The sequence below is a fragment of the Delphinus delphis genome, chromosome 5 (genome assembly GCF_949987515.2).
Source record: "Delphinus delphis chromosome 5, mDelDel1.2, whole genome shotgun sequence".
Classification (NCBI taxonomy): domain Eukaryota; kingdom Metazoa; phylum Chordata; class Mammalia; order Artiodactyla; family Delphinidae; genus Delphinus; species Delphinus delphis.
In genome coordinates this window covers 91,966,096-91,987,669 of record NC_082687.1, presented here as the reverse complement: position 1 = coordinate 91,987,669, position 21,574 = coordinate 91,966,096, and the positions used below count along the sequence as shown (strand labels likewise).

The 21,574-nt window shown below is 37.0% G+C and overlaps 2 protein-coding genes across 6 annotated transcripts in view; one reads left to right on the top strand and one right to left on the bottom strand.

Annotated features, from left to right (window-relative positions):
* PACRGL (parkin coregulated like) overlaps nucleotides 1-21,574 on the top strand; it is a 35,420-nt gene that overhangs the window by 1,668 nt on the left and 12,178 nt on the right. For 2 of the 5 annotated variants that reach the window (XM_060012756.1, XM_060012753.1), the window contains exons 2-10: nucleotides 2,183-2,250; nucleotides 2,367-2,512; nucleotides 4,877-4,944; nucleotides 6,618-6,708; nucleotides 9,456-9,590; nucleotides 10,054-10,161; nucleotides 13,725-13,805; nucleotides 16,668-16,755; nucleotides 17,521-17,810. In XM_060012756.1, the coding sequence (XP_059868739.1) occupies nucleotides 2,199-2,250; nucleotides 2,367-2,512; nucleotides 4,877-4,944; nucleotides 6,618-6,708; nucleotides 9,456-9,590; nucleotides 10,054-10,161; nucleotides 13,725-13,805; nucleotides 16,668-16,724 (738 nt within the window). In that variant the 5' untranslated portion in view covers nucleotides 2,183-2,198 and the 3' untranslated portion in view covers nucleotides 16,725-16,755; nucleotides 17,521-17,810. Of the gene's footprint in view, nucleotides 1-2,182; nucleotides 2,251-2,366; nucleotides 2,513-4,876; nucleotides 4,945-6,617; nucleotides 6,709-9,455; nucleotides 9,591-10,053; nucleotides 10,162-13,724; nucleotides 13,806-16,667; nucleotides 16,756-17,520; nucleotides 17,811-21,574 lie in introns of those variants that run through there. The other 3 variants (XR_009519582.1, XM_060012755.1, XM_060012757.1) reach the window with 3 other exon arrangements.
* KCNIP4 (potassium voltage-gated channel interacting protein 4) overlaps nucleotides 19,441-21,574 on the bottom strand; it is a 1,205,567-nt gene continuing 1,203,433 nt past the window's right edge. Inside the window, exons 8-9 of the mRNA XM_060012752.1 lie at nucleotides 21,316-21,378; nucleotides 19,441-19,579 (exon numbers count right to left, since the gene is read on the bottom strand). Coding sequence (XP_059868735.1) covers nucleotides 19,532-19,579; nucleotides 21,316-21,378 — 111 coding nt within the window. The 3' untranslated portion in view covers nucleotides 19,441-19,531. The remainder of the gene's footprint in view (nucleotides 19,580-21,315; nucleotides 21,379-21,574) is intronic.

Below are 21,574 nucleotides of genomic sequence, written 5' to 3'. Positions count from 1 at the left end.
GGTGAACAATGCTATTTTTCTGTTTGTAAGTAGGTATCTTTGTGATGCATCTTTTTCAGATATGACAGCTATTACAATTTACAACCAGAAAAAAAAAACTGAATTTAAATCAGGTCTTCAAATTGATAGCACAAGTATTAAGCCAATTTTTTCAAAAAGGAGAAGACATAATTTAGTTACATTGACCCCCACTATTATTAGTAATACTAAAAACATTTTGTACCATTATAAAGAAAATGACAATAGCTAAACTCATATAGTACTTACTATGTGCCAACCACTTTTCTAAAGTCTTCATCTACTTTTAGAGTAGCTAGCTACTGTAATTATCCCCAGTTATAGACTTGAGGAAACTCAAGTTTCCTTGACACAGATTTTTTTTTTTTATTAAGCAGAAACTTAGATCATATTGTTCCCCATCAGGAGTTCTCAAAACAGAGACCAGGTGCAACAGTAAATACTTGTTGAATAATCACTGAAGTGCAGTATTAGGTTGACGTAATTAAAGCCTGCCTTAGCTTATCTTAGAATATTATCTGACAAATTTAATGAGCTAATTACCATATTTCTAGAAAATGCCTTGGGGATGAATGTGAAGTGTAATATTGGGAAGTAACTCATCTGCTGGCAGTAGGATGAGAAAATTAGATCAGTGTATTAAATCAAGAACGTTGAAATTTAAAATTATTCTGTGTACAGAAATAATCTTAACATTTAGTTTATCTTTACAAGGTACTTTGGTCACATCGTATTTGAAATATTTGGGGGCTGAATGTTATTACATGGAGCTTTGTCCTTGTGAAGATTTCTAATTTGTCAAGTGAATTAAAATAATCTCATGTTAGTACTCATTTAAGAAGGCATCAGCATTTATCCTGAAAAAGAGAAAACTAAGGAGTTATGACCCATGTCTTCAAATATTTGAAAAGCTGTCATTTGGAAGTGGAAGAAGACTTCACCTGTGTTGCCTTAAGAGAAGATCTTACAGATCTTTTAGAAAAATAATTAAAGACTTAAAGTGGGAAGTGCTCTAATGGAAGAATAATTGCAGTGTCATATAAATGGGGGAATGGAGTAACCAGATAGAAATAAGAAGAAGGAAGCAGTGCATAAATCAGAGTGCTGTGGATGTGGACATTTGAGAAACAGAAGATCAGGAAAGGCTGCATGGCACTTGGGATTGGAGCTAGACCTAGAAATACCAGCAGGCAGTTGAGTGTATGAGTCTGAGTGTTGTGGTGGAAGATTCCTTGAAATAATTTGATTAGGCAGGGAATCAAGGGCTATGAATGAGAGCTCTCCCATTAGCAGAAAAGAGGGAACTGTGAAAGAGGGAGAAGTGAACTACCATTCACTGGATAAGCAACTTTATATATTACCTTATTTAACCTTCAATAGCAGCCTTGATAGGTTTGTATTATTTCCCCCATTTTCATAGGTCAAGAAGTCAAGGCTCAGAGAGATTAAATAATCTGCTTAAATTCTTAAACATATAATTGGTAGAGATGAGATGCAGACCCAGATCTGAGCCCAAAGCTCCTACCTTGTCACACCACACTGATCACATCTGTAGGGTTGAGTGTAGGAAACGGAAGAAAAGGAGACAACAGAGATCCTAAATTTTTCAGCCTGAGGGACCAGAAAACTGGTTGTACCTTGAATTAACAAGAGGTTCATAACTTCAGTGTGATAACTTCAGTTTTGGTTACGTTCAATTTAGGGAACTTATGGTACATTTAGTAGGAGAGTTCATTTTGTCACTGGAAAAGTAGGACTTGTTATGCAGATGTTAACATTTGGAACTTTGGAAATACGGAGGCCAGAGAAGGTGAAGACAATATGGAACATGCCAGCCACTTTTTCCAGAAATCTGGTCTGCATTTTCTGAATATAGCCAGAGGATTACAGTTGAGTTTCTAAACGTATATTTTGACTGTTTGAATGGAAAAATGCATATTTTTATACATCTTCCTTTCTTACAGATGGTTTTTAGTTTACTGTTATCGATATTGAAGTTGATATAATTTCATATGTTCTTATTGGTCTTTCAGGTATTTTGTTCCATACCATATCTATTTTGTGGCTCTTTTACTGTATTTCCTACTCTGTTCTGTTTGGTCTTTATATTGTTAATGAATCCTTCTCCCCAAAAAAGTTGAAATCAAGTTTCATTTGACTGCAGGAGCAAAAGAGAAGCAATGCAGAAATCCGAGTGCCATAGAGGCATACAGTTAAGAAACAGAGTGACAGGTACAGAATGTTGCTTTTAAATGAAGAGGTAAATTTTGTTAATGACACATTCTGTTATACTGATGGATGCAGGATGAGCTTTCACCTCTTCCTTGTTGACATTCTGTTTCTTCCAGATAACTGTGATCAAAGGACATCATCAAGTGCACAAATAAAACATAGGACTACAGTTCAACAAAGGAAATCCTCGTCAACCAGTTCTCCAGAATCTGCAAGACATCCTCGACCAAGTGATAAACTTAACCCTAAAACAATTAACCCTGTAGGTACCAAAGAGATTCCTGACTCAGTAGATTTCCGAAGTAGTAGACATTTTATTGAGCCATTCTGAATGCTATCCCAAGTTCTTTTGTTTGTTAGTTTTAAGCTAGTGGTGAAGGAAGGCATATGGTAATCATGATGAAGAATGGAGATAATGATGTGAGTGTGGAAGTGAGACGGTGTAAAGTAAAAACCAGCTTTGGTATATCCTATCACATTCATGGATGAGTATTGTAGAGTATAAAATAAATTGCATTATCAGCTTTCTTTTTTTTTACTTTACTATGGTTATTGTACTTCCTAATGTCAATGAGTAAACTTGTATTCAATTGCCATAGGATGAATTACATGCTTCTATAGTTGCATAAAGTCTCTGACCATTTGTCTATCATCTATAAATGAGCTCCACTAGAACTCTTAACTACAGCCCTAGTTTTCTTTTGCCTTCTCACAGCAATTTAATCACATTTAGCAAACATAAGAGTCATGTACATAAACGTGGGTAATTGTAAGTTTCTAGATCAGTTTATCCAAAAAGTGAACACATTTGTGCTCCAACACCAGATGGTGTCTGGCCCAGCCTTACATAGGGTAAGATGATAATGGTTTCAGCCTTTAAAGGGGATTATGAGAGTGGCTGAGACATGGACTTTGATGGCAGGTAAAATATGGCAGATACTTAAGTAAGGATACAATGAACTATCCAAGGGCAGAGGGAGATTTTCTGACTTTATAAAAGGAAAATGGAAAATAGTTTAAGCTTCTGTGTTCCTTCACTTCTTTCTGTAATTTGCAGTGTCAAGGAAATCAAACACGTGAAAAATGCCCTGATATCTCTGTGCTCTTGCTTCCTTTTCTCATATTTCGTTGAGGGAGTTTATGGTGACACTTCAATTTTCTCCCTTTCTTTAAAGAAAAACTTTAGTAATATTTAGTGGCCCTAGTCTAAATTTTATTAAAAATTAAGAAAAGCCTTGGGAAATAATTTAACGATTTGACTTGAGAATAGGGTATATTAGAAAAGACCATGTCTAAGATATGTAAAAACTCCTGATCCAAAGCAAATCAGTTGGAAGTCGGGATAGTGGTTACCTTTGGGAGAAAAGGTGGAAAGGGGTTGGAAAGAGGCACCGGTAACATTCAGATTTTCCACCTGAGTGTTGGTACACAGGTATATTCACTTTTTGAGAACTCACTGATCTATACACAGTTTTTAAGACTTACATTTTTCTTAGCAGGAATTATAATTAGATAAATGAAACGTTAGTATTGCTGTGAATTGTCACACAGAACATAGGTTGAGCTTTGTAAATTAATCTTTTATTATAATATTATATTTTAATGAAATGTCATTTATGTATTTTTACTTAAAACATATGTGTTTTTCCAGAGGAAAAAGGGTTCGTTCTAAACTTAGACTTTTATGTACATTTTAAAATTACTGCATGTGACTTTAAAAAGTTTTTTTAGCTAGTTGTATCTTTAAAATAGATTAGTAAGTTTATATTTTGTAATTTAGATGGCTATGTTTCATTTGATTATGTTCAAAGTACCATGTGGCAAAATATTTACTTTCTGTGCCTAAATTCTTAAGCCTCTGATCACTTACATTGAGATTCTGTATGCTGCGATTGTTTAACTGTTGTGATTGATCATCTTTTAAATTATCTTTGAGAGTGCATATAGAATTAATTTAGTCATAAAATAATTATATAGAAAAACTGAAAGTTGTGAAGTTATATATCTAAGCAGACACATCTGGGCATGTGTTTGTGAGAGTCTTGCTCTGTCTTCAACTCTGTCACTCCTGTTCATCCTAAGACTTTGATTTTTATTGAAGCACAAAACCAGATTGGAGAAATTACAGGTTCTCTGACCATCCAAGACCGTGCATATTTGAGTGGAGGAGAAGTAGGAGATGTGTGGGAGGTTGAAAACACATTATACTTTCCCTGTACACCTTTTCTCCATTTAGTCCTCACTTTGAAAGGTCACAGTGCAGAAGGGGTGGAAAGATGTTATTATCTTTATTGTATTTGTTTATAGTATTTATATTTAAAAATATTTATCTATAGTATATTTATTTTATATATGGTTTCAGCTACCTTCAAACCTTCTGAAACAAGTTAAGGGTAAAAGGAAATATACAAAATGCGTTTGTGGTTGTGGTTTCAGTATTGAGAGGATTGATCATTTTTCTTAGCCATTTTTCTGAGTAGAATGATGTTGTACTTGATATGAGCGTGGTGGCTTGGAAGTCAGGGTGTCCATCTGCCTCTGACCGCAACAGGATTGAAGTTGATTAGGTATCACAAAGTGGAGGTGATAGTAATATTTATTGTATTCTTGTCATTTTTTATTTCAGTTTGGTGAACAGTCACGAGCCCCTTCTGCATTTGCAGCTATTTACTCTAAGGGAGGTGTTCCTTGCAGGTAAGATCAGTACAAGTTATAATTGACTATATTATTCAAAATAATTGAGTAAAATCAATACAGTTTTCAGTTTAAAGTTTTGAAAAATTTATTTACTAGGGAGGTTGAAATAATGGTGACTTATTCATACTTTGGCTGTTGGAGTGGTATAGATCCTGGGACATTGTTGAAGAAAATCATTTTAATTCCAAAACAGAATTACTGATAGATGTACAGTAAACCACCAAATAATTTAAGAAATTGAATGAACCAGTTTCTAAAACAATTTAAGCATTCATAGGCTTGGGCGAATTTCAAATAAATAATCCTTTTTTGTTCGTGAACTGGAAGTTGACAATTTAATGAAATTGTTTCATTATTTTTTTAATTATACTTCAAAAATCAAAGATTTACAATTTTATTTATTGAAATTATACTTATTAATGAGTAATATAGCTGTTTTTGTTTACTTTTGATGCAGTTCTTGTAGCCCTCTTGGATAGAGATCAAAACTATTTTAAAGCAGACGATGCAGGTTACTAATAGAGTGATATCATTTTAAGACTTCACTACTGAGAAACATTAATTTCTTCTAAGTATAACCAGTTTTAGCCTGTTATAGATGATAGAAAATTTTGTTTTCATTGTGGAAAGAATAATCAAAACATTCTTTTTGTTGTTCTAAAGTTAAAGAAATGTAGTTTTTAGTGGTATTTTCAGATTTGGAGGGCTAGGAGTGAAAAATAAGCTCAGGAAGCATTCTTTAATTTATTGTTGTTATTATCTTGTACTTGCATTCTGAATTGAAACTCTATTTTAAGGGTCTTATACCCCCTCCCCATTCTGAGAATTTATTATTGCTAAAAATGTAAAAACAGTCTTGCCGAGGCTTCTTGCTATTATGAAAAGAAGGTGTCAAGTTGAGAACATTACAAAAGGAGCGTGAAGTAACAGTTGAGTGTGTTGAATAAGTTCACGGTCATGAGTGTGATGATGGTTCCATGGGTGTATTCATACATCAAAACTTACCAAATTCTATACTGTATAACAATGTCCATTTTATTACATGTTGGTTATGTCTCAATAAAGGCTGTTAAAAAGAAAAAAAAGCAGCAGCAGCAGTGACTTTAATTCAAGGGGCTGCCTCCTTGTTACCCTGCATGGGCCATTGCACCTTCCTGGCCTAAGTTTTCTTCTCTTTAACAGGGATAAAACCTGGCTTGCCTTTAGATTATTCATGTTAGGGTTAAATGATTTACATCTGAAAAATAATGTTACTTATTAAAAAATCATTGTTGCTAATTATCACATTTTGTTTGCATGTTTTGTGGTAGGTTTGCTGTAGTTTTGTCTATATTATTTGGTTATAATTATAACTGAAACATATCAACTGTAACATTTGCATTAAGACACAAATAGCAACATGCTGGAACTCCAAAATTGTAGGCTAAACAAATGTGGAGTTTAGTTTTGCCACCAAACAATTTTGCTAAAAGAGTAGGAATTTGTAGGATTATAAATATATAATTATTGCTTTATAAGATGCCTTTGTAACATCATTTAAGGTCATAGTATTCCTACATGTTACAAAATAATTCTAATATGATTATGTTCTAGAAAGAATATGTATATGTTAGATAATCACTGCTTAATATATGTTGTCCTTGTTACATGCACTGCCTTTTATATTTTAGATTGGTCCATGGTTCAGTAAAACACAGGTTACAGTGGGAGTGTCCTCCTGAAAAGCTTCCATTTGATCCTCTTCTTATTACTTTAGCTGAGGTAAATACTCTATCTTTCCTAAATGTTTATGGAAAACAAATTTTTTAAATTGTGTTAAATGTTATTTTGTAACTCATCAGTAAATAGTTTTGAAATAAAAGCCAAACAACAGTATTAAATCACCACGTTCCCTTAGGAACTAATTATGATTGGTATGTTTATTAAACTGTTTAAACAGCTTTATAAACATGAAATTAAACATGAAACATGAAATCTGCACAGGTATTTATAGATAAGTGGATAAAATATTCATATTTAATTTAAAAAAAAAGTTCTTGGAATCAAATTGAATTAGTCAAATCAGGAGAATATCACTGATTTGAACTTACATTGCATCAGATAACAATTACTGATTGGTCTTTCTTTATAGAAGCAGGCACCTTTAATATGATATGTTTCTTAGGGAACTGATATTACCTACCTAATGTTCTTTGGGAGAATTCTCTGGGCTTTTGCCTACTGGTACATTTTAAGTAGAATATCATGGAGATGGTTTTTGTAGAGGATTTTAGAAAAACTGCTGATAGGTTCCTTTATATTATTTAACATTTGTTTCAGGAAAACAGTTGGCATAGTATTAGCTTGAAGAGAGTCAGTGATATCTCCTGTGAATTTTATTATTTATAAATGTATAGAGTTAGAGTCAGAAGTTGAGAAGTGAATTAACCAGTTGTACTTAACCTTTGAGATACTTGTCTTCTTTAAGAGTTAAGGATCATTTTTGTTGTTGTTGATGTTAAGAACGACAGCAAGAGCTTCGATGGTATTACTCTGAATAGGCAGTGCCTCTAGGATAAGTCATACAGTAATAAGTAATCTAAATAAAATACGACACAGAAAAAACTCAAGCTTTTTTTCTTCATTTAAAGAAACATTTGCTTTTCCTATAAAACTAGTGGGGAGGGCCAGGTGGCGCCAAAACAGAAAAGTAGATAATTGTGCTGATTGAGATTTCTTAATTATAGTGAATCCTTAGAATTTCTAGTTCCTCCTTTAGTTTTCCAAGTATACTTACTCTTTTAAATGGACATAACAGTTACTACTGAAGACTGCCGAATTTTCTTAGGTCTCAGCTTTTCTTAATTTGTACCTCAGCTTGCCGAAGGTATTTTGGTGTAATAAGCAGTATATTTTTATGGGTAGCCTATTTTGAAATTAAATTTTAATTAGTCTCTTAAACTTGGTATTGAAAACTAAAGATGTTCTAATATTTCATTAGTTCTTTTTTAAACTTTTTATATATGGTAGCAAACAATATTTTAGATGAATCAAAACTATAGTGATACCTTTACAAACATACTCTAGCTAATCACAAGGAACGGGGAGTGCTTTAACCTGGGGAGTCCCCAAAGGGACTCTGAGTTTAGTTTAGACCTCATAAAGTCAGTCTTTTAAATACCCGTTTTCCAAACACCAATGCTTTTATTTGTGTACTGGGTAAACTCCACTCATTTAATAATGAGGAAATAGTGACAGAACCACCACTATTTAAATCCATTTCACCTCTTGACCTGAGATTCCTCATCTCTAAAATGAAAAGGATAGGGGTGCTCCTAAGACCATAGAACCTGTGTTCCAAAATGGTGCTGGTGTGCTTGGCATCATAGTTTTCAAAAGCATGACAGCATCTAGGAGAAGAAGTGCTTCATCACCGTTTGGAAGCAGATAGTTTGGTCTCAAGGACAAATTGTTTGAAAATTAGTATTTTTAGGCATGACCCTGCAGCTGGTTATAGTTATTCCAAATAATAATTAGTCAAACTGAGGGAATGTTGCCATTGCTTTCTTTCTTTTTTTTTTTAACATCTTTATTGGAGTATAATTGCTTTACAGTGGTGTGTTAGTTTCTGCTGTATAACAAAGCGAATCAGTTATACATAAACATATATCCCCATATCTCCTCTCTCTTGCGTATCCCTCCCACCCTCCCTATCCCACCCCTCTAGATTTCTTTCTTTGTTTTATCTTTTCAAAAAAGGTACCTATTTTATCCTGACTCAAAGTGATCAGTTACATCAAAAGACTACTGTCTAATTGTTCCTAATGCATTTGGGGTGAAAGGCATAGTAAGAAATGATTTCCAGTGGTTTTTTTTTCATATTTTTGTTTGACATTCTGATGTTAAAAATGGCATTTGATATCTTACAATGCATTTTAGACATAGTATAAGGTTTGTCTTAGTATTTAAATATGAAGGAAATATAATATTTTAGAAAGTCATTAAACAAGTTGCAAAATCACCTTTAAGATAAGGGGTCCAGTAATTGTGCATTCATAAAGTAGAGTTTATTAACATACATTTTAGACTAATTTGCTCTGATTTCAGGCAGTGTTTGGGAGTATATACAACATGTTTAGTATCCTAGTGAGGTTTTTTTTTCCTTCTCTTTATTTCTTTTTATTTCTTTCCTCTCCCACCTGTCCTCCTTTCTCTTTTTTCTGTTTTCTTTTTCTTTATTTCTTTTACTTTTCCTTACTTCTCCTTTGATTTTTCCTGTTCCTTTTATTTTTTTCTTATTCTTTTTCTTTTCCTTTCCTTCTTTTCTTGGTTAGGGATCCCTCCTGCCTCATGTATGTCCTGTGTTCCACGATTTCTTAGTTTAATTGAAATTGTAATTACTGAAATTATATTTCACAAATAGGAAAATAATAAAACTTGATTTTTACTTACACAAGTAAGGATTAATTTTTTTGGTATTAGCATCACTAAATGGGTAGTAAATCATGTTTTTGTCTTTGTTTTGGCAGGGTCTGAGGGAGACTAAACATCCATACACCTTTGTGTCAAAGGAGGGTTTTAGAGAATTACTTTCGGTCACAGGTGCTCTTGAAAAAGCTGTGCCTTTGCTTCCTAGACTGATTCCTGTGCTGAAGGCAGCTCTGGTATGTCCTTTATTCCTTTAGACTTTCTGTGGTACATTTAGAATATTTCATGTCTTTTTTTCTTTCAAATTATATGCAAATTTGTTCTTTACCTGTGATTTTGATGTGTGTGCAGAATTAGGCCACTGTTATTCAGGGCCAGATGATTACTTCCTGGAAGACACCTTGGGAGGATGTACTAAAAGGTAAAAAGGGACATCTTGAGTAATTAGAGAAAATAATGAACCTCAAATCAGTCTTTCCGTAGGCTACAACATATTTTAATTAATGTTTCAGTCAAGCCAAATTTGGTTTTTGCTTCTAGATGTCCTGTACTAAAGGTTATGTTTTAAATTCTGGGTTTGGTTGACTATCTTCTAGGACTGAATGTTCAATCTCTTTTTCTCTACCTGCTTGCCCTTTCTCCTCACCCATCCTGCCTTCTCCCCTGCCTGTGCACCCCTAACCACCCAACCCTCCCCAGGTCCACTTGGATGATGAAGTGTTTGAAAGAGGATTGAATGCTCTGGTACAGTTAAGTGTCGTTGTTGGCCCTTCTCTAAATGACCATCTGAAACATCTGCTTACAAGTGTAAGTACTGAAAAGATTAGGTAGGGATTGTGTATATGTATCTCTTCCTGATGTAATGGCTTCAAATTAATCATTAAAATGATTCAAAACATTAAGAAAACCTTATCATCCTAACCAAAAAATATAGACGTCAGACCTAGTTGTTCATAAAATATTTTTACTAGTGGACATGGAAAGCAGCCACATGAGCAAATTTAGAGTTGTAATCAAAGTAAGCAGAAGTTGAATGGACAAAAATTAATGAAGTGTGAGGACTTCATGCCTATGTGGACTGGCTATGAATTATAAGCAGAGCTTATACGTATTCTTGTGGAATTGGATATTGTCAAAGTGATGTTCTTCATCTTTTTTCTTTTTCTTTGTTTCACATTGTAAGTTTTTTAGTGAGTCTCTAGCATTCAGGATGAGACATTTTCCTGTTAGGAGTAGTTTAACCATATCACAAACTTATATTGGGGTACTCTGCAGTTCAGGTGGTCCCCAAGACCACCCTTAGGTTGAACAACTTGCTGAAAGGACTCATGGAACTCAGAGAAGCTGTTATTCAGTGTTGCAGTTTATTACAGTGAAAGGATACAGATTGAAGTCGGCCAAGGGAGGAGGTGCATGGAGCAGGGCTGAGAGAGACCAGGTGTGGAGCTTCAGTTGTCCTCTCCCAGTGGAGCTGTGTGGCCAGTGCTTGCATTTTCCAGCAGTGACGTCTGGCATGATGCATGGAGTATTGCCAGCACGGGAAGCTCACCTGAGCCTGGGTGTCCAGGGTTCTCATTAGAAGTTTGTCACATGGCATCACCGCCTGCCTGCCTGGTTGACCTTGGTCTCCAGCCTCTAGAAGTTGAGCTGATACCTTGTGGCCCGAGGCCCCCACTTAAATCACTTTTGTTAGCATTGACTATCTGGTGTGGCCCAAGGCCCCAGGTAAACAAAGACATTCTTATCTGGAAGGACCTTCCAAGAGCTTCAAGGTTTCCATCCAGGAGCCAGGGGCAAGGACCAAGCCTTTCTTTATGCAGAGTTAATCCTTTACCGCACACACTGAAAGAAAGATTAAAGTCCTGGCTGGGATAAGCTGTAGCTAGAATTTCTCTGCATGCATCCTTCTGTAGTTCAGAGCAGAGACATCTATGTTGATCATAGTTCCACTTTTTTCCTGGACCCATCTACCTGAGAGATCCTAGAAGTGTATTTTTAACTTCTTATTCTGCAGATAGACTAATACACCCCAGGAACCACCTGGCTAAGCCTATGGAAAGAAGGGGTGGTGGTGCAAGTAGGGGTGCTGTGGTTAGAAATGGTAGGAGATAAAGTCTCACCATGGGTCTGGTGGGGAGAAGACAGAGTGAGACCAGACTCTCAAATGTTAACATATGGGGAGTCTCAGGACAGAAGGAGGAGAATCCTGGCAGATCCTTGCTTATCACCCTCAGGTCAGCAGGTTGGGTTGTGGCTGACTAACTACAGGAATTTCACAGTAATATGTAGAATGACTCATTGTAGATTGATTGCTTCCTTCAAACATTCAGCAGTTCAACATAAATCTGCTGTTCTCTGCCCTCCCATTTTGTGTCAGGTATCATGTGAGGCACAGGGAATATAATGCTGAACAAACCCAGATATGCCCCCTGTCCTTGTGGAGGTTGGTTTTTGTTTGGGGGAGAAATAAGTAGCAAGGACGTCCTCTGAGAGAATTAGGATGAGGTGAAGAGGAAGTGACATGGAGATAAAAGGATCCTTCCCCCAACTGGAAGTTGAGCTTCCTAAACAGCCTCCCATTCCTGCCCAGTGTTGGCGGAGGGAGAAGACCAGATCAACAGTTAAACTATTTTCTTTTTTTTTTAAGGGACGGTAGCATTAATCTTTGGTCAGTCACATTCCTGCCCACAGCTCTGCTTTTCCTAAGACAAGGACTGACTGAAAGGACCTCTTCCCTTCATGGGGCGGCAACACTTTGGGGAGACCTAGCTACCACACTGGGCTTCACACCCCAGTGGGATTCCACAGAGGAGAGATCCTTGGAAACAGGACATGTGGAAGTTTGTCCCTGGTCTGTTAGCTACATACCATGAGGACCACTGAGGCGCTAGATGCTCCCTCCCCTCCCCTCATCCACCACCCCCTTCAGCCAGAAAGGCTCCACTTTCATGTCTCATAAACTTCTACATTAGGTGTTTATTTTAAGAAAGGACTCGTCTTCTAGAAAAAGAATTTCAAAACCAGTTACTGAACCTATATACAACTGATTTTCTTCATATGTGAAATAAGTCATATCCTTTCTGAGCTTCAACTCTGAGAGACTGTCCACTGACCCTAGGACAGTGATCCTCAAACTTGAAGGAAGAAAGAAAGAAATCACCTGGGAATCTTGCTAAAAGTGCAGAACCTGGGCCTTTGTCCTGCGATTCTGATAGAGCAATTTATGGGGTGGGACCAAGAATCTGTACTTTGTAAATGGGCATCTGTGGTGGTTCTGATGGTGGTGGTTCATTGTTTGTCCTGCACTCCCATGCCTGAGAACATGGTCTCGAAGAAAGCAAACTTAAGATCTATAAGAGGTGCCTTTTCTGTTCATCCCCAGGATGTTGATAAGCCCAGCCTGTCCTCTCTTTTAGAGTTGCTTTTCTCACATTTTTAATCTTTCTGGGTGTCTCTTCTGACCCTCCCTAACCTTTGATGACCTGCTGAAAGGACCCATTCCTCAGTGCTCAGTGGTGGGAAGTATGCCGGGGTTACTCACAGATCTGGGAAGAGGAAGAACCAGAAACCTACTCTAGGACAGGGGCTTTATGTGTTTGATCAATGAGGAATTCTTGCCTGGGCTCCATTTTTATCCCCAGAAGGTGGAGCCGTGAGCAAGTCCTGCTGTAGCTGAAATGTTTAGGTCTTTGGGTGAGTGTTGCAGACACTTGGTGGGAGAACACAGTTATGAGTTGTGCCTGAGGGCCTGAATTGCGCCGTTTCTCTCTTTGCTCTTGTTCTCGCTCACCTGTGCTCTCTCCCTTCTTAGCCAGAGCTCCACCTGTCCAAGGAGGCCCCTTCAGGACATAGCTGGGGGTGATAGGTGGTCTTGTGGTTTTTAGTCTGATTCTTTTGCCTGCCACTGTTAACCGAGTTATTCATGTAAATGCTCTGTTTTGTTGTCTCTTCCTTTTTTAACTGTAGGAAACACGTGTGTTTTAGAAGCTTAGCTTTCCATCGTAGTCCTGCAGATGCTCTTGCAAATTACAGAATGGGAATGTATACAATTTCTTAGAAAACTTACTCTGGAAAACTTACAGTATGCTAGTACTGTAGTAGATTTTGTAGGGTTGGTATTGTTTCAGATAATAGAAATCCATTTTTTTAAACAAATACAGTGGTGTCTATTATATGTAAATTTTAATGAGATGTTTCCTAAAAGAAGCCTTGAAATCTAAAACAAATTAAGTGGGGTTTATGTACTTACTATACAGTAAAGACTCAATGGTATTATTTCTAGTTAGCCTATTAGTGAAGTTTTACTTATGTTTATAGTGAATAGTGTTACTTTTTCAAATCATTTCATTCCCTTAATCTTATTTGAAAAGCTTTCCAGGAGACTAAGGGACAAGAAATTCAAAGAACCAATCACCACTGCATTACAGAAGCTGGAGCAGCATGGTGGAAGTGTAAGTGAACATTATTCCCCATAAATCATACTTTTTAAACATTTCAATTGTACTATGAAATTGACTGAATAACATATATTATCTCACTTCAGGCTCAAGTAACCACATGGAGTTGATATTATTATTCTCATTTTAGAGCTCAGAGTTTCTGTCTTGCCAAGGTCACACAGTTTTGTTTTGTCTTTCTTAATTGAAGTATAGTTGATTTACAATGTTGTGTTAGTTTCAGGTGTACAGCACAGTGATTCAGTTATACATATATATGTGTGTGTGTGTGTGTGTGTGTGTACCCTTTTTCAGGTGCTTTTCCCTTATAGGTTATTATAAAATATTGAGTATAGTTCCCTGTGCTATACAGTAGGTCACACAGTTTATAAGCACGAGGATTCAGACCCAGGTTAACATAGGGCCTGTGCACTGCACCGTGCTTACTGTACCACACTCTGTGTAGTACAGCTGTACGTTTTTTTAAATTTTGGTTGTATTTTGTATTTTGGATGTTTTTGCTTTGACCCTTGGGAAATTCAGAAAACAAAGGGATTAACTTAACTCGTTGAAGAAAAAGTGTTATTTTTCCTTTCATTTGCCATCTTCTCTGTCTGAAAAATTTACAATCTGCCCATAATCGAAGATTGAAATGAGGTTCCCAGGTGGCTGCGTTGTTCTCTCTGGAAGGCATGTGTGCTCGCTCGAGCATGCTCACATGCACACAGAGGAATGATTCAGCTGACTAGTCTAGCTTGCAAGAAGGTGCAGAGCCGTGGGGGATTGCATTACTGTCTGTGTGTTGTGAAATAACTGGGTTAATTGAATTTTCATCACTTGAAAGAAGTGTTCAAATAATCTAGTCTTGGAAATATTTCCATAATGCAGTAGTAATTCCACCATGTTTTGGAGATTACATTTAATCAGATCTTAATGATAGAGTTGCATGTGATTATCTTAACATTGTAGAACTTAGTTACACTCTAGGTATTTGATTATAAAGAAAATTTGCGTGATCGATACAATCTTAAAACGGCAGATGTTTGAGTTTAAGCATTGCCTAAATTACTTAATTTGACCAATTTCAGTGACTTTTAAAACTGATTATATTCTTTTCATGATGAATGCCTAGAATAAAGTTTATGAGGAGGAAGTCAGTCCCTGGGCTACTAGATGATGAATTTCTTTGTTGTGTGTGGGTCTAGGCGGAGGGTTAGCCTTCTGACACCTTGTTGAGATGCACAGAATCATCCCGCAGTCAATCCAGTGTCCCTTCCCAGCAGAAAGGAGATTCTTCTTGCTTACAAATGTGTTGTTCTGAGAATTGGAATGCGAAATAATTTGCCCTTTCCTCTCTGTGAAATGCAGATAAACACATGCTAAATAACATGGCAAGGCTTTTCAATCTGAAACTCTCCCCAGATGGTTTTCACACATCCTGTGCTGGTATGGGACATGGGCGATTAGAAAGGGGTGGGCCCAGCAGGTTAGATTTCTTGGGGGGGGGGTGGAGGAGGGGATAGTTTTTGAGTAAATACAGGTTAGAAATAGCACACTAGGATTTGGAGGGGGAATACTGAGGATGTAGGTGACCAATCCAAGGGTCCCAGTGATAGCTAGCCAGGAAGTTCTCTTATTGCCACTCAATCTCATTAGTTTTTAATCATGCTAATACAGAATTTAAAAAGATTTTGAAGTTATAAGGACTATTAAGTGTTGTTTATTCCCTCATACTTTTGATCTTCTTGTTCCCCCTTCTAATGTCCTACATAATATTTTAGTAATAATTAATGTAATTGCAACAGGAAGTTTCAATCACATATCAAAGACTTCCCCTTGGCTTAATTATTATTGTGCTTGCTTTAGGTACTTTATAATCCATCATGAAATTAATGATGTTCTTTCCTTTCTAAAAACTTAAATGTTTACATCTTTCTCTTTCTTTAAATATTGGAGATGAGTCTTTATGAGAGATTCTTCTCAATATTATAGTTTCTCATTTCTTAAGGCTCACGTGTATCACAATGATGAAAAGACTCAACTTCTAGAGAAACTAAAATATCAGTTACAGACAGCCAGTGTCATTTTTTAGAACTAATCAGTTTGCTCTCTGCCTTAAACTGAAATTGGTTCATTCTCAGCCTGATTTAATTTTCTTTTTCTGTTTTTTTTGTTTTTTTTTGGTGGTACGCGGGCCTCTCACTGTTGTGGCCTCTCCCGTTGCGGAGCACAGGCTCCGGACGTGCAGGCTCAGCAGCCATGGCTCACGGGCCCAGCTGCTCCGCGGCATGTGGGATCTTCCCGGACTGGGGCACGAACCCGTGTCCCCTGCATCAGCAGGCGGACTCTCAACCACTGCGCCACCAGGGAAGCCCTAATTTTCTTTTCAAACGATATACACATTAGTCTTGGAAAAAATACATACACATATACATCCTGATCTTTATCGAGCAAGTAAGAACTTATTACATGAGAGGTACTCTATTGAGTATATTTTAGACATTAAACTCATTTAATCTTCGCTACATCCCTCAGAGGTGGATTTTTGTTGTTATCCCCCGTAAAGAGCTAGAAACTGAGATGCAGAGAAGTAATTAGCCCCAGATTTGACAGTGAAGTGACTGGCAGAAGCTGGATTCAAGTACTGGTAGTCTGGTTCCTAACTATTTTTCTAGTTAAATATTTTTAAACCACAAAAAGAGACAACGTATATTTTATTTAACTCAGAAAAAAAGTTCTGTTTCCATCATTCTGCTCCTATCCCATTTTGTGTGTTTGGAGTTTTGAATACTTTTTTAGGCATGCTCCTGCAAATGTAGTACCTCTTAGGGGAACCCTGCATGATACTAATGAGGCTAAATTTTTTTCTGTTGACAGGGAAGCCTTATCATCATCAAATCTAAAATTCCAACCTATTGCTCCATATACTGCTGAAGAAACTAGCCCTGGTGACAGGTGACCATGGGTATGCAGGGAACCTTTTCAGATTCACTTCACTTTATTCTTTTGTAAATCACAACCACCCTTCATTATTCCTGGCTTTAGATGAGTATACACAATTCCACTGAATCATAGTACAAGTTATTCATTAAAAAAAAAGAGTGGTTGATGGAAAACTATTAAAAAATAAGTTCTATAATAGTATAATCTCGTGGGGTTTATTTTTTCATATTTTTTATGGTTTGTGTGAGCAAGTTATTTGGTTTACAATGGATGTGTTTGTATATATTTTCTAGTGCCTTTTATATATAACATTTATACAGTTCGTGTGTAGCTATGCACTTACTTTTAGACATTTTGCCATTTCCGGGTTTTACATTTATCAAGTCTATGAAAATTTCAAATAGTGGACAAACATTTGTGAATTCACTGTTAATTATTGTTTGTAAATATGTATTTTATAACGTAGAATGCTTGGAAATAATTTTGAGTATTCTAGTTTTAAGAAAAAAATTTTTAATGTGTAAGTTCTCTTACAAGTATGGTTGTTTATTACAAATCATTAAAACTACCTAAACTTTAGGTATTAATTTAAGTAAATGTTATTTTTGTAATTCATAGTCTGAAAATACTGATATTCAGTACATGAAGATACTCAGAAAGTAAAATCTTAAAAGTCTTACATGTATTCAGTGATTTTGTTGTGCTTGCTTATGTTTAACAATTAATTCAGTTGAAAAAGCTTTTAAAACGTAAGTTACAAGTGTAGCTCTGAATGTTGATGTTACAGAAGCTGATTCTGGATCATTCTACAGGGAAAGGAGTAGAGGGAGAGAAACATCTGGGCAGGAAGAGCGCCGTTAGGGACCCGGCTGGCCACACCAAATCCAAGGCTAACAGACTTCTGAAGGGCTGGAGATTAGGGGCAGCAATATTCTGTCCCAGAAGCCTCGGAGAACACCCTTTCTTTGCTCCATCCTCAGGTACCAAGAGTGATCTCTTTGTAATTCTCATTTCAGATCCAATCTCACGGATGTAACTTAAAATACGAGGAGGTTCTGAAGAGTGTTAACAGCAGAAATGCTCCTCCTCCCTCAGAGCTCCTATCATTCCTGGTCCCCTGGCTGGCACACTCTGTCCTCAAGTGTCTAGTCACATCCTCAGGTCGCATCTGCTCACAGGCCTGCCTGCCCACTGGCCTTGCCCTGACTCCTCTATCCTTGCACTTAGCTCCACCCAAAGACCAAGATCTCTACCTTTTAGAAAAATGCCATAAGAAAAATGTAACGTTTTTAATCTAGTAATTATAAAATTTATTGTAATAAAGACCTGTAACATAGACAGTAGAGTTATAAACATTTTATTTGCTTTTATTTTTTCTTTTTGAAATACAAAATGTGCACATTGAATTTACACAAACACGTGATGGCCAAGTTCAGTGTACATGTATTGTACTACTCTTAATTTCTACACTGGTGATAGCAGGGCAGCTTTCAACATCCTATCTCTACACCAGAATAGATACCTGATTTATTGTTGCAAAGACAGTTGCAAATTTCCTCCTACTCTAGCCTCTTGGTCTTTCTTTGTGATATTTCTGCAAAACAAACAGGGAAGGTGTGTGTATCTTTAGTAATATTGTGGCAACTTTACAATTTTGGCTTAAGATCATTAAAAATAATCTGAATTATTGGAGTTTTATGATGAGCTAAATCATAATACAATCCAGATGAGTTGCTTAGCACTTATATTCCTTTTCTATTAAATTTTGATATTATAGTTCTCGATATAATGGAATCACTGGTGCTTTCAAAGTGAATTCTGCTTGCTGTTTGTTCTTGGTAGGCATTAGGGTAGCAAAGGTTTGTTTGTCCCTAAATGGCATCTAATGTAAAGGTGCCATGAGGGAGTCAGGAAAGAGGATGGAATAGGCCTTGAATGCAGTTAAGGATTACTTGTTGCTAAGCATTAGCCACATACTGGATGACAGATGTCCTGACCCTTTGCTAAGCCTGTGGACATCCTTGCTTTGTTTCACACCTTCTTGGACTTCCACTTAGTGACATAACAGTCAACCTGTAGGACTGAACAAATCCAAAATTACATACATCATGTAGGCCTTGGCTGTAATATGTATTATGAAAAATTAAGAAATGCTTATTAAATAAGCTTTATTAGGCATATGCTGACATCTGGTGATAAACTGACTTGTTTCATGTTATAAAAAAATGCCAGGTAAATGAATGTCTTTAACAGAAGGAAGCAAATCCAGAGAAACTGGGACTGTGTGTTTGTTTGTTTGTTTTTTTCCAATTGTAGTAACCTTGTTGTTTTGTTTACTTAAAGTATAAATGGAATTACAGCATACAAACATGAAAACTAATATCTGGAAATTAAGTGCAGATGCCAGTATGTCAGAAAACCATTTAAAATCCTGGGGCTGAATACATACAAATGAATAGCAAAAAACACAGATATTTTAAAATCACCGATACTGTGAAAGCCTCAATAATCCCGTGGCTAAAGAATCAATAAAACTATATGCCAGATCCTGTTACTTTTGAATATTCACAGGGTATGAACTGACTTAGAACATCCCATGAACTCAGTGGCATTATGAGAAGGATGCAAATTTATAAATGGAAAACTCAACTCTTTTGGGGATTGCTTTATATTAAAACAAAGCTTGTTTGCATAATATGCCTCAGTGTAAAGCTGAGCAATCTATGCTAAAAGTGGTAGCTCCAGCTTTGTGTGATAGAATCGTTCACATTTGTCTGATTGAGGACGCATTCGACAAGTTAGATCACATTTTCAAAGAGCTGCATGGAGCGCATGATGTTTTCATCCTGTAAGGGAGAAAACGTGGAATTAAGTTCACCATATCGGCGAAGGAAAGTGCACTGTTTTGCCTCTAAGTACTGCCACCCTCCACCAACGCCTATGCCAAATGTTCAGATACTAGGGGTCTGCAAATGTAAATACTCTTCTACCCATTTTCCACACAGATAAGTATGGAGAGCCCATTTTGTTGAGTCTACTAGGCTTTAAACACTTTATCTAACTCTGACTCGGTGTTAAGAGGGACTATTTCTCAAATTATTAATAGAATGCCAGCATGGAAACTGGAGAGGCGCAGAGCATAAAGCAAGCAATGCAAACTGTGGCATTTTAGGTAACCGCCCGCCAAATCACAGAGACTTGTACACATGGAAGGATACAGGGTTTGTGTATGAGCCAAGAGCCAACTTCATAAAGATTGGAGGTTGGGGTTTAGGAGACAGGTTTGCAGTAATTACACCTCTCTTTCTGAGTCTGTTAGGGCTAAATCTGTGTGGACTTTGGGAATCTTTAAAAATTAATGGTCTCTCAATGCCAGAGAAAGGATTGTTTGTGAGAAACCATTGCCCAGTGTCTGCAGTTTAGCATGTTCCTTAGAAACTTAGGGGGACAGACTTAGGGCAGGATAGGGGCACTTGGAGATTGTTACTGTTTATAGCAGTGGAAAATGGTAGCAGAACTAATGATGCCTTCCACTACTAGATGCCAAGTAACAATACCACCATTAAGTAGGTTGATATCACTAAGTTCGTTCAAAGACCGTCGTATTGAAATGTGAGTTGAGAAAAAGGCAGGCATCAGGAAAGGGAAAGTATATCAACTTGAAAATAATGAGAAAAACTAAAGCACCAGCAAACTTCTTTGTCTCCATAATTTTTTTTTTCTTTTTTTTTTTTTGCGGCACGTGGGCCTCTCACTGTTGTGGCCTCTCCTGTTGCGGAGCACAGGCTCCGGACATGCAGGCTCAGTGGCCATGGCTCACGGGCCCAGCCGCTCCGCAGCATTGGGATCTTCCCGGACTGGGGCACGAACCCATGTCCCCTGCATCGGCAGGCGGACTCTCAACCACTGCGCCACCAGGGAAGTCCTGTCTCCATAATTATTTTAAAAATTCTTAATCGTGATTCTACCCACGTCAAGTCAAATAACTAGGTATGCTAATACTGGTCTGCCACCAGATGGTGGAGAACCACATGGACTTTTCCTCAGGGAGAATTTTCTGCTGTTTTAATTTTGTGACTGAAGACCATTACTGGTTCAGCCAAAGACATCTGTTGTCCACATACATTGAAGCAATGATGTTTCTCTTAGAAATCGGATATAAGTTTGGCCAGTGATACACTCTTGGCTGTACTGGAATTCTAAATCTATGGAGGATACGGTAGACAAGTTACATGTTATATGCTAGTTCTGGGGAAAGAACAATTCAAGTCTCACATATGTTTTATCCTCAGTGATGAATATTGTAAAGGATCTGAAGAGCAAAAACACACATGTGCAACCTTCATCTCTCCAGGGCTTCCCTCATAGCCTGCCTTGGGATAGACAATGAATGCTGATGAACTGAATGTGCAAATTGGTGATTGTTTTCACAGTGGTAGGCTTACTCATCTCAGCTATGTAGAAGTGGTGATCTTAGGCATATGATCTTTATACTTTGCTCAGTTCATGGTGGCTGGCTGGAAGGACCAAGTTCAGCTGTTAAGGAAGCAAAAGGGATAGTTCCTTTACTATCGTTACTTACTTTTTGGCAACTTTCGATGAATTCATCTATGGTAACGACTCCATCTTTATTTTTGTCCATTTTCTGTTCAGGAAGAAAAGAACAAAAAAATTTGCTCAGACTTACCCCTTGATACCCTCACCCTGAACTGAACAAGCTGAAGCTGATGAAAAGAAAGCCCAGCTGCTTATTTTATGGGGAGGAACTGCTTCAGAGCACAAACTAGTAGCTTCTTAGTGATAAGAATCGTGGCTGACTGATTTTAGGCTGTTGCCTTTTC